General features: G+C 41.2%; 2 protein-coding genes and 1 long non-coding RNA gene across 4 annotated transcripts in view; 2 read left to right on the top strand and 1 right to left on the bottom strand.

Moving 5' to 3' along the window:
- Positions 1-4,328, top strand: part of GPR176 (G protein-coupled receptor 176) — a 126,641-nt gene extending 122,313 nt beyond the window's left edge. For both annotated transcript variants that reach the window (XM_070468996.1, XM_020872374.2), the window contains one exon: positions 1,439-4,328. In XM_070468996.1, coding sequence (XP_070325097.1) covers positions 1,439-2,561 — 1,123 coding nt within the window. In that variant the 3' untranslated portion in view covers positions 2,562-4,328. The remainder of the gene's footprint in view (positions 1-1,438) is intronic.
- A 1,927-nt stretch (positions 4,329-6,255) lies between these two features.
- Positions 6,256-17,424, bottom strand: LOC110124049 (uncharacterized). Its single transcript, XR_011488224.1, has 3 exons — positions 16,777-17,424; positions 10,330-10,408; positions 6,256-6,314 (listed from the first exon to the last, which is right to left on the bottom strand). It is a non-coding gene; the product is annotated as an uncharacterized lncRNA (long non-coding RNA).
- The window catches only part of FSIP1 (fibrous sheath interacting protein 1), a 222,348-nt gene continuing 220,412 nt past the window's right edge, over positions 15,497-17,432 (top strand). Inside the window, exon 1 of the mRNA XM_070468987.1 lies at positions 15,497-15,595. The gene's annotated coding sequence lies outside the window, so the exon portion shown is untranslated. The remainder of the gene's footprint in view (positions 15,596-17,432) is intronic.

Below are 17,432 nucleotides of genomic sequence, written 5' to 3'. Positions count from 1 at the left end.
GAATCAGAAATTATGGGAAACTGGGGTTCGTTACATGTCTTTTAGCAAATGGGAATCAGAGATAGTGGACATGTATTCATGTGTGGGTGTGGGTCCATCACATTGGGTTTGTTAAATGATGATTAGAAAAGTTTATCTATATTCAGAGAGAAAAAATTGAGAGTGTACATAACTTATACATTTCTTTCTCTTTTTTCCCCTCCCAGAAAGCGATCTAGAATACATTTTACCGTGCTCCATCCATCTCTGGTCATCCATGGTCACGTGTGTTTGCATCGTCTCTCCCCCAGCCTGTCCCCTGACAGACTCCACCACAGCACCACTTTCTCTTGACATTTTCCCAGGTGCTCCCTTTCCCCTATGTCCTCTGTGCATGCCTCCAGCAGAGTCATCTTCTCCTCGTTATAATTGTTTGCTTACATGCCATTTTTCCCCCATGTAGTTTAGAAACATTCTTGTGTATCCTTTCATCTTTGCAGCCCAGTGCCTGGCACAATATGTAGCACATGGGTGGTACTTAGAAATCCTTGTGACAGGAAATCACACATGCTCAGGTGGCCCCGTGAGGGAACATGTTAGTAGGGTTGGAAGGTCAACTCCAGCGTTAGCTGACTGCGCAGCCATGGGGTGAGCTAACGGTGAAGAAACTTGCTGTATCTCTGAGGGTTCCTGACTGCCCATTCAAGACAGATGTGGTTCCAGGGGTTTAACAAATTACTCAGTTTCCCCAAATCATAGGTGATATTGAAACAAGGTGCTTTGGGAATTCTGATTAGGTGGTTATAGAATAATCAAGTCAAGCTTGAAGGGAAAAAAAATCTCTGATTTTAACAAAGATATAACTGTGCGGGTATTTCAGACCTACTGATTGCTCTTAGGGGTCCTGAGCGATTATCATGGAAAATGGCTCCTGAGCCCACACGATTTTTTCAGTGGAATTGATTTTGAAAGACTTTGTCAGAGTCTATCCCTCACACTGGGTTCTTCTGCCCCAGCAGCTGTAAATGTTAATGATTCCCATGTATATATACTGCAGCATGAGTTTGCTTTGGATTTGTGTGCAAATTTCTCTCTCTTCATGGTTTTGAAAATTGCCCTTAAGCTCCTCTAGCCCATGTAAAATTTTTTTACAAATTACCCTTTACCCTTAAATTGAAAAAGAGTGTTTTCACAGCCGATGGAGATATCCTTTATATCGAGGGCACTCTTTGGGATTTAGTGCTGGTGGCAATAATTATAAAGCTCACAATGAATTATATGGCAAAGTCCTCAAAACTTAAGGTCTAGCTTCCAAATTCTCCTAGTGATCTCCTCTGTATGAGGCAGAATGAAAGAACTCGACTCTTTCTTTCTTCTCTCCTACTTTTAGTAATGTGAATTCCCCTAAGTTAAAGTGTATCTTCTTCTGTGAAGTGAATTTTGCTTGTGCCTTTGGCAGGTACTACTCAGTCCTCTATCCGCTGGAGAGAAAAATATCTGATGCCAAGTCCCGAGAACTAGTGATATACATCTGGGCCCATGCAGTGGTGGCCAGTGTCCCTGGGTTTGCAGTGACCAACGTGGCCGACATCTACGCCATGTCAACCTGCACGGAAGTCTGGAGCCACTCTCTGGGCCACCTGGTGTATGTTCTGGTCTACAACATCACCACAGTCATTGTGCCTGTGGCTGTCGCGTTCTTCTTCTTAATCCTGATACGCCGGGCCCTGAGCGCCAGCCAGAAGAAGAAGGTTATCATAGCAGCACTGCGGACCCCACAGAACACGATCTCTATCCCCTACGCTTCCCAGCGGGAGGCTGAGCTGCATGCCACGCTGCTGTCCATGGTGATGGTCTTTATCTTCTGCAGCGTGCCCTATGCCACGCTGGTCGTCTACCAGACAGTGCTCAACGTCCCCGACACGTCCGTCTTCTTGCTGCTCACGGCCATCTGGCTGCCCAAAGTCTCTCTGCTGGCGAACCCTGTGCTTTTTCTTACTGTGAACAAATCTGTCCGCAAGTGCTTGGTGGGGACCTTGGTCCAACTGCACCACCGCTACAGCCGCCGAAACGTGGTGGGCACAGGGAGTGGGATGGCTGATGCTAGCCTGGAGCCCAGCATGCGCTCGGGCAGCCAACTCCTGGAGATGTTCCACATCGGGCAGCAGCAGATCTTCAAGCCCACAGAAGACGAGGAAGAGAGCGAAGCCAAGTACCCAGGTTCAGGGGCTCTCCAGGCCAAGGAGCTACTTCCCACCTGCCTGGAGGCAGAGCTGGGACCACAGTTTGCAACTCCCGCACCACCCCCAGGCACCGTGGACTCTATCTCCCAGGTAGCACCAGCAGTGTCTGTGGAATCTGAGACATTTCCCGACAAGTATTCCCTGCAGTTTGGCTTTGGGCCTTTTGAGTTGCCTCCCCAGTGGCTCTCAGAGACCCGAAACAGCAAGAAGAGGCTGCTTCCTCCCTTGGGTAACACCCCAGAAGAGCTGATCCAGACAAAGATACCCAAGGTAGGCAGGGTGGAGCGCAAGATGAGCAGAAACAATAAAGTGAGCATCTTCCCAAAGGTGGATTCCTAGCAAGGCTTGTGAATCCTTGGAAGCCACAGGCCTTTCCACATTCCTGCTCTTCTTTCACTGGGCCGGTGATTTGTATGATCTCATTGCAACTCAGCATGGGTTGACTCCTCCTCTGTGGGCCAAGTGCTTATGAATGAGAGGGAAATCTATATATAAAATTGAATGTCCTCTTTATTGAGGATGTGTATATCTATATATATATATATGTTTATCTCAGTGATCCAAGTCCTTAGTAAAGTCCATGTTCCTCACACTGGAGACAAAAGCTGGGTAGTGGGGAACGGGTCTTGGGAGGGAACTTCGTGTGCATTTTCTGAGGATATCTCAGTTCTGGGGCCCTGCAGAGAGTACACATAGAGGAGAGTGTCTATGGAGTGCCAAAGGGAGCAGGTACTCTAAGAGAAGCCCAAGATAATTATGGAGCCATGTGACCATAAAGAAAATGCCTAGATTGATTTTAAAATGTGAAAGAAGTGGAGAAGAAAGACTGAGAAATACCCACAGCCTGTAGTCTTTAATCTTCCCAGATGATCTCATGAGAAAGATTCTATGCAGCAATCAGCAGGGGTAAAGGATATTGAAAATGATGATCTTGTGCCAACTTCTGGAATTAAAAATGATTTAAAAAGGCAAAGTTAGTATACATGGGGGCCTCTGGAAATGTCAAGCTAAAAATACTTGATTAGGAGAGGTGATTCTGCCCAAAAGAGTGGGAAAAGTTTGGTTCTCTTCCAAGGAAGACTCCAGACTCCAGGTGTTGCCAGTTTCATTTTCAGTCTCTTTGTATGACTCCCTTCATTTTGGGCATAAAGGAGGAACAAAACAGAGAAGGAATTCATCATTGTAAAATGCCAAGGCAACACCTAGCCCAGGTAAGCTCTTGGCTTCCTGTTTCCCAATGAAGTTATAGCAGGAGCCAGACAGGATAGGAGAGGGAGGACAATGTCCTCAACTGATTAGTCACCTGGAGGCTCTCACAAGTGATTCGAGACCACTTTGAGGTGGGTTTCACCAGGCTGAATTCAAAGTACAGATGACACTTCACTCTTAATGAGGGCAAATCAAGCACCAGCTCTGCTCTTTTCTGATGGGTGTTTTGTTCTTGTTTATTGTACCTAAGGGAGCCAATCCTGTGCCTTGAGCAAGCTTGAAGGGAGGGTGCATACTCAGTGGCAAGCAGCACATCCCAAAGGCAGTGGTCCTCACAGATCTCCTTGAACCACACTGGCCCTTGTCCCTTGGAGGAAAGTCAGACTGTGTGCAGGGAATTTCTTTTTCCTGTCCTTTCCTGGGTGTGCTGTCTTGTGATTCCCGACTATGAACCCAAAGACCCTTCTCCCCAGGAGGGAGTGCCTTCCTTTTCGTGTTTGTCTCGTCTGTACATTGTGTGCTCACAGCAGAAACAGGGGCCTGCCTGCCACCCCCTCTCTCAGGGCCCTGCGTGCCCTCTGTATGCTTCACCTTGTGGCCCTTCAAGTTTACCTTTCAGACATTCACAGCTGTCACAGCTTTCATCACGAAGGAACATAATCTGTCAGAAAATTGTGTCCACTTTAGAAGAATCTGTCAAATGTAGCCACGTTGATATTCTAATAATGTATATGTACAACTTAATAAGTTCTGGTGAGCCAGAATTTGGTAGATATTTCTTGTGTATGTTTGAAGCGGTTGGTTGACATCTAACAGATCATGGCCAGGTGTATTTCTATACTCTTTGAAGAATTATGTTTTAATAAAAAAAAAAATAAAAAAACAGTTTCTAAACTCAAAAAACGTTGTATGAGTGATTTTTTTCCCCCCTTACAAGTGGTATACTATCTGAACCTCTCTCTTCTTGCATGATCTCAAGTGAAAGGTATTTATTTTCTTCCCAAAATGTAGATACAGCATTCTAGTAGCATTTTCTTATGTTATTGCAACTTGAAAAATGAATTACCAAAAAGAAAGTGCAGTGTTTGAATAAATGTCCCCAACCTGGTTTCCAAATAGATTTGGTGGGTGGACTACCTAAACCTGTAGGTGGAGCTACACTGGGAAGAGTATAGTGCAGCTGTCATTACCCCTTATGGTTGGGACCATGGCCTTGAAGTCTGATGGTCAGTGTTTGAATCCTGACTCTACCATTGACCCACATTGTTATCTTGAGCAGGTGAGGTAATCTCCATGTATCTTGGTTTCCCCTCTGTAAAATGGGGAGATAATAACTGTGTCAGAAGCTGCTGTTGCCCTGACTCACATATTTCACCTCTAATTTTAGCCATGTCTACTGTGGGCCATTGTTGGCTGCATCCATTTATCTCCCTGAGAGCCATCAAGGCCTTGCTTTTCTCCTTTCTGCCCTGGGAGAGCTCCCTAGCTCTGGGGGTTAGCGCTTGACCAGTGGGGCATGGGCATCAGTGGATAAATGCCCCTGCTTCCTGGCTTTCTGCTGGGCAACAGTGGGAGGCATCTTTCTACTTCTCAGGAGGTCAAGCAGCTTGAGCCCCTATTGTCCACCAAGTGTCTGATTAATGCAGCCTTTTATTGACTCCTCTTCCTGCTCTGTGGGGCTTTCTCTATCCTCATTCATGCCCTCCAGGATTACCTCCCCAAAACCAACCACACAAAGCCCTTATCTCAAGCTCTGTTTTCAGGGGAATCCAATAGTATACCTCATGGGGTAGTCATGAGGATTAAATGACATGGTCTGTTCAACACAGAGCCTGAAACAGAGTAAAACTGTATCAATATTAGTGCTTACCTGCTACATTAAAAACAGTGGTTGAGGTTTTTTTGCAGTGTTACTCAGAAAATAATACTAAACTGATGTTTTCACCAGTTACCCCAACAATTATTTGTATTCATAGTGATGATAACTTTGAGGCAGTTGTGCATAGTCACTCAACCATGTCCGACTCTTTGCAGCCCCCTGAACTGTAGCCTGCATGAGGTTTTAGAAGCTGAAATATCTTCCCTGTAAGCTTCTGGCTTAACCAGTGTTTATCCCCATTTATATCAGGGCAATAAGTTAGTTAATAGGCAGAATAAAGGCCTAGTGACCTTCATAGAACTCAAACTGTCATCTCCAGCATGGTGTTATATGAATCTGTAATGGCTAATTATCTCCTGGGTTTGTAGGAGCCACTTAATTCCAAACTTAAATGAGTGAATGATATAATAAATGAATAAATAAGAGATACAGCACTTGGAGAAGTAGCTAAATCTCTCTGGGCAATGAACTGAAGTAAGATTTTCTGTCAGAGTTATTGCTGGTTCTCATCAATTTCCTTGAACTGACTCATACAAGGGTTAAAGGCATTGAATGCAAGGTTTTTGATCTACCTGTCTCTTCAACACCTAAGCCTCTCTGTATATTCACTAAAGTGAGTGTAAATTCTAAATTTGGAAGGAAGTTCAATATTGAGAAATACAGCTCTAGGCACGTGTATTGGGCATAAACAGTAATCCTTTTGTCCTCTGTATTGATCAGAACTTAGTGGTTAAATCCCTTTTTGCTCCCTTTTAATTTCTTTCTATATGTGTATTCACTGCAGCCCACATACAGAAGGAAGGTAATATCCACACAAAGGAGGTGCTAGAATGACCAGTGGTGTACCTTTTAAGGCAACAGGTGAGAAAGAGCATCACAGATGGGATAACACTTGAAATATTAACAATATCACAGCAGTGCATCTAATTCCTCTTCCCTCCTTACCTTGCTCAGCTCCTTCACATGTATTGCCTCAGGGAAGGTGGGGTGAAGGCATTCATTACCTCAAAGGAAAGCAAATAGCCTGTAAGCCCCTTTCCAGTTCTTGTATATCAAAACCAAGGGCTTAGAAAGGCAGAGGGAACTCTTGGGATTAGCCTAGTGGATACTTGGTCGTGATTTTCAAAAGTCGGTGGGTGCTCCTGGCATCTAGTGAGTAAAGGCCAGGGATGCTGCTAAACACCCTGTTATGCACAGGACAGCCCACCACTGCAAAGACTCATCTGGTCCAAAATATCAGTGACACTGTGATTGAGGAACTTTAGGTTAGCCAAACACTGAGAAGCCTTGAATGAGCCAAACATCGGGAAAGCTTGGGTTAGTCAAAGGTTTGAGACAGTTTGAGGAGGGAAAACCATCTCCCCTCAGTAGAAAAAAAACTTCCCTGGAATTGAGGATAGTAGAGAAGAGAAGTCAGGGGTAAGTGATAAGATACAGACATCTGTACCTTCTAGATAAAGGGGTCCTTTTGCTGCCTCCTGGACAATGCCCCAAGAATATAGTGAAACAAAGAAAGATTTGCACAATTGCAAGGGGACCTGTGTGTGCCTTGCTCTCTAGGTCCTGCATCCCTGTGGAGAGTTTGGTAGTGAGTCCAGGAGCCAGGGCTTCACTCAGGTATTTACGTACAAGTCTGAAAGAGAAAGCTGGAAGCCCAAAGGTGCAGAGGGATGGAAGGGATGGACTGCTGCATCAACTGGGGCAAGGAATGACCACGTAGGCAATGGCGCAGAGGACAGAGGGCGTCTCCACTCGCGTGCTCCACAGCACCCACTGTGTCATGTGAGAGGGAAGGAAACCTTGCTTGCAGGTTCTATTATCCCAGGGTCTCAAGAGGAAAAGTAAGCTGTAGCAAAATACTAAAGAAAACTATATATTTTCTCACACTTTGGGGGTGGGGGTGGGGGACTGAAGCAATTAAATACAATTTAAATTTGTATTTAAACCCTGAAGGGAGAATGAGGTTTTAAGTTTCTTTTCAACTCTGAGGTTTTTATGCTTCTGTAGTATATTATTTGACACAGAAATACATGGTTATAAAAATCATTTCTAGTTTATTTTGACTTCCCTCTAACAAAATTCTCATTCTTGTTTGCATTTTCTTCCTTGTGGATTTTATGGAAGAAATTTGGTGTAAACAGGTTTTATTTGTATACTACTACCCTAAAGTCCATGAAGAATTAGACTCCAACCTTCTGCCTCTGGGCTGTTTCTCTATGAGAAACATTTAATCTAAGTGCATGATCATTTAAAAGGCAAATGATACAAGGGATAATTTTCTTCTCAAACCCAACTTTTGAAAGATAATACTAGGACTTTACCTGATTTTAAATATAGATGAAATAATGACTACAGGTCTAGAGAAATGAGAAAATTGGAATTGCATTGAAAAAGAAAATGTACCTAAAACTTTGTTCAAGTTTTTCAGTGGTTAACTGGAAGTTGACTTTGAGAAAGACTAATACCTTCTGTCCTTGTGAAGACTGTTTGAACATATAAGAGTGCATTTACTGCTGGAGAGGGTGTGGAGAAAATGGAACCCTCTTACACTGTTGGTGGGAATGCAAACTAGTACAGCCGCTATGGAGAACAGTGTGGAGATTTCTTAAAAAACTGGAATAGAACTGCCATATGACCCAGCAATCCCACTTCTGGGCATACGCACCGAGGGAACCAGATCTAAAAGAGACACGTGCACCCCAATGTTCATCGCAGCACTGTTTATAATAGCCAGGACATGGAAGCAATCTAGATGTCCATCAGCAGACGAATGGATAAGGAAGCTGTGGTACATATACACCATGGAATATTACTCAGCCATTAAAAATAATTCATTTGATTCAGTTCTAATGAGATGGATGAACCTGGAGCCCATTATACAGAGTGAAGTAAGCCAGAAAGATAAAGACCAATACAGTATACTAACACATATATATGGAATTTAGAAAGATGGTAACGATAACCCTATATGCAAAACAGAAAAAGAGACATAGACGTACAGAACAGACTTTTGGACTCTGTGGGAGAAGGTGAGGGTGGGATGTTTCGAGAGAACAGCATTGAAACATGTATATTATCAAGGGTGAAACAGATCACCAGCCCAGGTTCGATGCATGAGACAAGTGCTCGGGCCTGGTGCACAGGGAAAACCCAGAGGGATTGGGTGGAGAGGGATGTGGGAGTGGGGATCGGGATGGGGAATACATGTAAATCCATGGCTGATTCATGTCAATGTATGGCAAAAACCACTACAATATTGTAAAGTAATTAGCCTCCAACTAATAAAAATAAATGGAAAAAAAGAAGATCATAAAGAAACATATCTGGGAAAGAAGTTTTGCTAATAAAGAAAACTGGTTCAAAACATAAAAAAAAAAAAAGTGCATTTACGTGAACACATCATAAGTTGGAACAGATGCCTTCATTCATTTCCTTCCTTCTTCACAATGTCTACTCTATGCCATCTCCAGGGGAGATCATGATTAGAGGAGACTTCTTGCTATATTTAAGACTAATCCATGTGTAAATATAAAAATACAAATTAACTTTAAAAAGTGAGACCTAAAAGAAAAAAATAAATAAGAAGAAATAAAAAGTGAGACCAAAAAAGTCTATTTAAAAAGCTTCTGAATTTTGCAATGCACCATCAGACTGAACAAAACAAAGAAACAAGAAATCATATGTATCCTTAAGGAGAATTGAGAAAATAAGGAGATATAAGCTTTCAGGTTAAGAGTGACTGATAGCTTTTTGCTGATATGTCAAATGATGTCAATTTACTCAGATAATTCCCCTGGTTTGGCTGTATGAGCTAGGCAACTGTAGGCTGTTCTGAATTATATTCCCCCCCCATATCTTCTTAATAACAAAGAAGAAATATTTCTTTTTCAAAACAGTTTTTGTTGGAGTATAGTTGATTTACAATGTTGTGTTAGGTTCTGCTGTACATCAAGAGAATTACTTATACATATATCCACTCTTTCTAAGATTCTTTTCCTGTATGAGTCATTACAGAGTATTGAGAAGAGCTCCCTGGCTTTTAGGGGTCCCCCTGGTGGCTCAGACAGTAAAGAATCAGCCTGCAATGCAGGAGACACCGGTTTGATCCCTGGGTTGGGAAGATCCCCTGGAGTAGGAAATGGCAACCCACTCCAGTATTCTTGCAGGGAAAATCCCATGGACAGAGGAGCCTGGAGGGCTACGGTCCATAGGATTGCAAAGAGCTGGACACGACTAAGCTTCACTTTCACTTTCCCTAGGTTTTAGTTTTTACTGGAGTATAGTTGAAGGATGTATTTCTTAAAGCACTTTTAAGAATCACTGCTTTTTAAGAGTAAGTTTGCTTCAGAATAATGCTAGTTTGCCTCAGAAATTAATTTAAAATCCCCATCATATTATAGATAAATATGTATAAAATATAGAATATAATAGATGAAACTATTCTAGAATTGTATTTATTTATCATTAACCATATACTTTAAAAAGCTAAAGTGAAGGTAATATAAATTCCTTTGCAATAACTACTTCAGATCATTAAAATATTAGAAGATCTTACTTAATTTTAATTTATAATTCTCTCTGCCTCAAAGTTTATTCCTGTGGTAGCGTTTGGCTTCTCTTTGCCTGCTTTGTATTTATATATGATTCACAGTAGGATATTAAAGCACAGTCCACAGACTTCTGTAGGAAATGATATGATCTCTATTTTGCAGATGGGAAAACTAGACGCACAGATGGCCCTAAGAGATGAAGCAAATTAGAGACAGAGCTAAAAACAGTACAGAAGGTATTAAGAACCAGCTCCTCCAAAGCACGGATGATCGTTATCATCTCTCATTATTATGACTATTTTCTGATTACCCACTTGGCACATATTATTAAACTATGCTGGAGACTGTATTAAAAGTCTTAATGCCTGACAGCTGTTTTTCTCAATGTTATTTCCCAAGTTTCTTCTGCTTCATGATTTCCTGTTTCGTGATAGAGTCATTCAGTTCAACTAAATGTTAAGAAACTTACCGGAATGCCAAAAATCACTCAGCTGAGAGTACTCAGAGTCGTTGCCTTCTGCCTCAGGTCCCCCTTGTTAATTCTGAGTCTGAAAGAAGTGAAAGTGAAAGTCACTCAGTCGTGTCTGACTCTTTGAGACCCCCATGGACTATACATGGAATTCTCCAGGCCAGAATACTGGAGTGGGTAGCTGTTCCCTTCTCTAGGGGCTCTTCCCAACCCAGGCATTGAACAGGGGTCTTCTGCATTGCAGGCAGATTCTTTACCAACTGAGGTATCAGGGAAGCTCTGAGTCTACCCTTAGTCTCTACCCTTAGTTTAATTTGAGAGTCATTGCCTTCACATCACTCTCACCCAATGCTCAACCATACTCTCCCATGCAGGCATACAAAATGTTAACAAGATTCTTTCATTCATAACAGTAAGAATTATTGCATTTAACACACATTTTTGTAATGGAATGTGTGTTCAAGACATGGTCCCTGCCCTCTGGACAGTTTAAGGGAGAAAAAACCCCCACAAGAGATAGAGAGCAGTAAATGATCAAATGCTGACAAAAGTGCTGAGGAAAATGAAAATTATCCTTCACTGAGAGTGTGCATCTTCCCCAGGGATCTTGTTTTCATGGATGGCAAATTTTTCTTTAAATCCAGGAAATTTCTTCCTCCATAAAATGCCCATTTACTTCATATATTCATAGCACTTAGAATTTGGAAGATCTTAGCCTAGTTATATACCACCTCTGTAATTTAATATGAAGAAATGGATGCCCAGGAGATTAAGAGATTTTTTTCAAGGCTGTGGACTAGAACTTGTGAGTTTAAAAAATGCCTAATCCATAAGCAAGATGTGTGGAGGGAAAACCAGTGCTTTAAAATGTCTTTTCAGTGACACTGAGAAGATGAAATATTTCTCTAACTAATGCCTTCCATTTTCTTCCTGCTCTTATCAAGAATAGATAGGTAACTACTACATATTGGCACTCAGAAATCCCCTTTACTTCTGATGCTTGCCGTCTAAAATGAGTGGTGGTGAGGAGTTGGAGGGGATTAATATGAACATCTAGTATCTGCCTCTGATAGGCTCTCCAAGCAACTAGATATGACTGGAGAAAGGCTGAAAAGCTTACTTGCTCAGAAATAGCTTGCTAGAGGATTTGACTCAGGGTAAGTGACCAACATAAAGGTAGACAAATGAATACAGGAATGCAGGTGTGCCACCGGAATACAAAATTCCCATAAATTTGGGCCAAGGTAATGATCTCTAGATACATAACAAAAAATATTTTGCAGTTTCCACAAAAATACCAAATTATCTGTGCCAAAACATACAAGATAAGTGAGCATTTAATGGATGACAGGTATGAATTGAACCTGATAATTCAACTTTTTTCATTCTTCCGCCTAGATTAGAAGCTTGCCTTTATTTGAAGCAAAAGTACTCATTTTATTAACAGCTGCAAGAAAACATTCAATACAGAATCTCAAGAACATTTTAATTTCTCTATTTCTACAAAGTAAGGAAAAGTATTCAGAAATTGCCTTCCCATTATTTAATAGATGGTTGTAAACTGGAGCCTGGAAAAGTGAAGAGGCTAGTCTTTCTAGAATCAACAATAGAGGGAGATGTAAACCCAAATCTCATAAAACCTAAACCATTTTTCAATTCATTCTACTGCATTGTGCTGTAAAAATAGTGCACGCTGATTGTGGTTTTGCTTTATTTAATTCTTTGTACATCACAGAGGACAAGACCGGTGGCTGTTACCACTGCCCAGATGTTTCTAAACAGGCAATTCTTGCTTCTCTGGTTGTTGAACATTTTTTTTTTTTAAATACTGGTATGAATACTGTGGAAATTCAGACTGGAATACATGAGCAGGTAGTTTCCAAAGTTCATTTTCTGTGAGTCTCTTTCTATTTTGTAAGTAAGTTCATTAGTATCATTTCTTTTTAGATTTCACATATAAGGGATTACATATGATATTTCTCCTTCTCTGTCTGACTTACTTCACTCAGTATGACACTCTCTAGTTCCATCCATGTTGCTGTAAATGGCAAAAATCAACATTTTAAATAACACCTGAAGTGACCCGTATGAACAAGAAAATCTGAGAACCCATTTTTAGCAGATTTATTTCATAGATTTTAAGTACTTAAGAAAGAACTAAACACACACTAAATGCATTTTTACTGTGAATAAAAATAGGATTACTTGTTCCAGAACTTCCTTTTTGCTGTTTAAGCCTTGATTGACTCCCCTGGTCTTGCCTCTTGATTAAATGGGTGGTGTTGTGGCCAAGCAGGACCAGGAGGAACAGGAGAGAGTGCACTTTCGGTAAAAGTGTATATGAAATAAAACATAGACTTTTTTTTAGAAAGTCTGCAGGTTTTATAGGAATACAAATAGGTGAGAACTTTAGTCTCTCAAAATTACCAATGGTTATTTGATATTAGGTATCAAATAATAAGAGCGTGGCATGCTGCAGTCCATGGGGTCCCGAAGAGTGGGACATGACTTGGTGACTGAACAATAACAATTTTATGATACGGAGAGCTTCCCAGGTAACTCAGCAGTAAAGAATCCGCCTTCAATGCGGGAGATGCAGGAGATGCAGGAAATGCTGGTTCCATCATTGGGTGGGGAAGATCCCTTGGAGGCAGAAATTGCAGCCTGCTCCAGTATTCTTGTCTGGGAAATCCATTAAGGCTCTCATCAGGCTCCAATCCATGGGGTTGCAAAGAGTGGACACAACTGAGCACATACATATATTTATAATATGTACTTAAAAAAAAAATCTGCTCTGATTTTTTGGGGATCTAAATCACTCTTATTTGGATGGCTATTATAGATGTGCATGCTCAGTCACTAAGTCATGTCAGACTCTGCGACCCCATGGACTATATATAGCCCACCAGTCTCCTCTGTCTGTGGAATTTCCCAGGCAAGAATACTGGAGTGGGTTGCCATTTCCTTCTGCAGGGGATCTTTCCAACCCAGAGATGGAACCCATGTCTCCTGCATTGAAGGTAGGTTCTTTACCACTGAGTCACCTGAGAAGCCCCACTTAAAGATGTACCCAAGCACAGTTCAAGCAAACAGAATATTTTAGTTCAGTAGCCTCTTGGATCACACCTGAAATCCAAGGAAAGTGAGTTTCTGAAAGCAGATTTGGAGTTTTGTTTTTAAAGGAAGGCAATCAGCACCATCTAGTGGATGCAAGTAAACTTTCTTCTTGAATTCAGTCCAGTGAGAAGGTGAAGAGAACAAACAGGCTTTGGAACTGGGTTGGAATCCAAGTACCATTTAGCTACCAAATGAACTTGGCAAAATCACTTAACTGCCGTGCTTTGCTTCTCAAGTACCAGCCTGGGTTATAACAGTGCTGTTGCGTAGGTGTTATGAAGTGATATGGAATGACATATCTGAGGCTTGTCCTAAACACTCGGTAAATGTTACTTTTAAATAACTAAGCCATAGATTCACACACCATGGGGACTGTCCGTTAGCACACATTTTTAATTGCCCTTCGAAAGAAATGACTGTTAAATCTAGTTTGTAGAATCTATGATACAAGTCTTAGCGAGGTTTCTCTCCTAGTATCGTGTTATATTTGGCTGAAGCTCATGGTGAGAAAAAGGAAATCGGGACAACAAGGCTGGAATGATAGTTGGGGCCCAGATGGAATACAATGTGGGCTCATTCATTCATTCAAATCTGACTCCACTCAGAGGGAGAATGTCAGGAGCAGAGAGAGATTGAAAACAAAAACAAAAACCAGCTTTGAAACCAACACTGCCATATGTCACCAACCTGGAATGAGACCAGGGAAATTTTAGCTTAAAATATCTTGAATCTAGATGAAATCTTTATGAATTATTTTGAAAGGCATAATTCTAGAATATTTTGGGGGTGGGGTATGAACACAGCAGAGAAAAATATGGTGCTCTAACATATCTGAATGTGAATTGTTTTGAGGGTGTAATTGCAATAGTTGGCATAGAAGCTATTTCAGGAAATTAAAAACAAAGACAATTTATTGTGTCCTAATACATAGCAAATACAATTTATTAAAAGTTTGCCCTCAAGGCACATACTGTCTCTCAACAACCTATAAAAGGGAAGCAGCAGAAGGTAAGTAAACTAAATGAGAATGACAGAAAGCCATTCAAGATGAGGTGAGTTTTATGCAAAATATAATCAGTGGGGACTTAGTTTGAAAGGTTACAAACAGTAAATGGACACTACATTTCTATTGAACTTGAACTTTCTAGTCACTTGCTTTATATGTATTTTATGCTGTGTAAGCAACAGTTTTAAAAAAATGAAAATAGTTAATCATGAGCACTGGACACAACCCTGATTTTTCTTAGTTGTTTTTTCCCCTCACATGCCCAAGAAATCTGAAATGTGTTGTTTTCTTAACAAGCACCATTGGTCACCAAAAATAAAAATGGAAAGAATAGCCTTTATTCATGAAATACCAGCATTGTGTGGGCATTTGGGGATTAGTCTGTAGCTACTCAGAGTGATCTGTGGACCAGAAGCATTGGCATCACCTGGGAGTCTACTGGAGTCTTGGGTTCCACCTGACAGAATTAGCACAGAATGAGGAAATTATAGCCCATAAAAATGTATGGAATTACCCAAGGTCACCCAGCTATTTAGTGCTGTGCTGTGTGCTTGCTGTGCTTAGTCGCTCAGTTGTGTCTGACTCTTCGTGACCCCACGGACTGCCCATGGGGTTTCTCTAGGCAAGAATACTGGACTGAGTTGCCATGCTCTCCTCCAGGGGATCTTCCAACCCAGGGATCTCAACCCAGGTCTCCTGCATTGCAGGCAGATTCTTTACCAGCTGAGCCACCAGGGAAGCCCATTTAGTATCAGAATCCAAACAGTGGCATATTTCCTCCTTATATAAAAATAAAAGAGTGTCAAGGGAACAGAGTAGGGCTTCCATGGTGGCTCAGAGGTAAAGAATCCGCCTGCTAAGCAGGAGACCCAGGATGTATCCCTGGGTCAGGAAGATCCCCTGGAAAAGGAAGTAGCAACTGACTCCAGTATTCTTGCCAGGGAAATCCCATGGACAGTATCTGGCGGGTCACAGTCCATGGTCACAAAGTCACAAAGAGCTGAACACCACTTAGCTCCCTGTCAAACAGAACAGCTTAGAGGGGACAGAAATGAGAATTATTATTTAATATAGGGTGGTCAGGAAAAACCCACCTGAGGAAGCTGATACCTGAAGGAACAGAAGAAACAAATCATATGGAAGGTTGGGGAACTGTGTTCCAGGCAATGTGTGTGAGTGTGTGGGTATGTCTGTATGTGTGTTTATTCATACTGGAAGAAGAACAAGGAGTAGGAGTAGCATTTCCAAATTCCCAACAGATACTAATCTTTGGCATGCAGGAACAAGAAATCAGAACTTCTAGGAGCTCTCCAAATTTTAAGTTATTCTTAGAATACTTCCAACCTTTTTCATATTCTTTACTTATTATCATGCTATCTGAAGCACTTGTTTAAAAAATAAGAACTACTAAAAATATTTATAAGAGATGTAGCCTGTAGCAAATATTCAAATATAGGAGTACAGAGAGAACATTATTAGGTGGGTACTATTTGAATAATGTAACACATAAATCTCCAAGCAAGGCTAACAGTGATTCAATGGGTTGGAAATTGCCCATTTAAGAACTTATTTTGAATAACAACTTGTTCCTTGGACTATCACTCATAGAGTTTGTGTAAAGTATACAATAAGTATCAACTTATTAACATTTATTTTACTTGCAAGAATGATTATTAGAAGACTGTGCAGAAACACACACTTATCACACTAACTTGCAAGCAAAACTGACCAGTTAAATTGTGATCGCCTCTTTCCCAGGTGCTCCTGTCCTGGTTCCTGGAATGTTTATCCCAGCTTCTGACTCACAGTGTTTCCTGCCCTTGCTTTTGATTTATCTTGACATCACTGGATCTCTATGTTGATTCCTAAGGTTTAACTCTTGTAGGAGAATTAGAACTCTGTCCAATTTTCCTGATTTCTCAACTGACTTTCTTTTAATTTGGAAAAACATACAAAGTTTCTGAGAAATGCTGGGAAGAAATTCTTGAGTAGAAACACTAACAAGGAGGACCTTGAGGAAGCAATTATTATCTCCTGAGATTGGCAGGATGCAGTTACTATTGATTAGCTAAGATAGGTAAGAAGGCAAGATGGAGGAGGGACCGTGGAGAAGTTCAGTTTTTTGACATCTTAAGTTTGAGGTCCTTCTTATATCGATGTAACTGTGGATAACCGTGTGGATTTCAGAACTGGAGATAGAAATGCAGAATTTAGAAGTATATGGATGACATTTAGTCAGGTTTTTACACCCACCCCTGCCCTAGTTCTGCACACATCACTTTTTATCTATTTGATCTTCTGAAAAATACTTACAGAATACATACCTCACCATCTAACAATGAGGCTAAAAGGTCCGTGTATTGAAAATGCTTTGTAAACTGTAAAATGCTGCTTATATTGGAAGAAGCAGACGACATTTGATGGCACTGAGGATGAAGAAAAGTCAATTTGAGGACCCTGGGAAATAGTCTTCATGCGCTGAGAATTATGGAACCACAAAAGAAAGTGCAAATAGCACTTATTACCGTCTTTGGATTGTAGTCCAATCTGGGCAAAACTACTATTTTTTATTTACATGCCATCTAACATTTACTAAGAACTTCACAGAACATTATGTGTTTGAGTGGCACAACAACGCTGTGAGGAAACAATTATTAACACCCCATTTTACGGAGAGGTAAACTGATCTCGGAGAGGATGAGCTGACCTTTAGCGCATCATATGAATAGTGAGGACAGAGGCATACAAGCATCCATACATCCTCGTTCCGAGTTCAACCTAAATACAAACAAACCATTCCACACCCTCCACCTTCCGTCCAGAAAACAGAGACAGCAGAGATTCCCCAGGTCTCAGGGTTTCGTCAGGTTGTGTCCCAGTCGTTCTTGGCCTCCCAAGTTTCGTTTCTAGATGGTACTGTCCTTTTCTCCTATCGCGAGACTGGAAGCGTCCGCTTCTGGTTGCCAAGGGAACGGCGTTC

This window comes from Odocoileus virginianus, chromosome 6 (assembly GCF_023699985.2).
Source record: "Odocoileus virginianus isolate 20LAN1187 ecotype Illinois chromosome 6, Ovbor_1.2, whole genome shotgun sequence".
NCBI lineage: Eukaryota > Metazoa > Chordata > Mammalia > Artiodactyla > Cervidae > Odocoileus > Odocoileus virginianus.
Note: the sequence above shows the minus strand (reverse complement) of the source record. Positions and strands in the feature narration are given on the sequence as shown.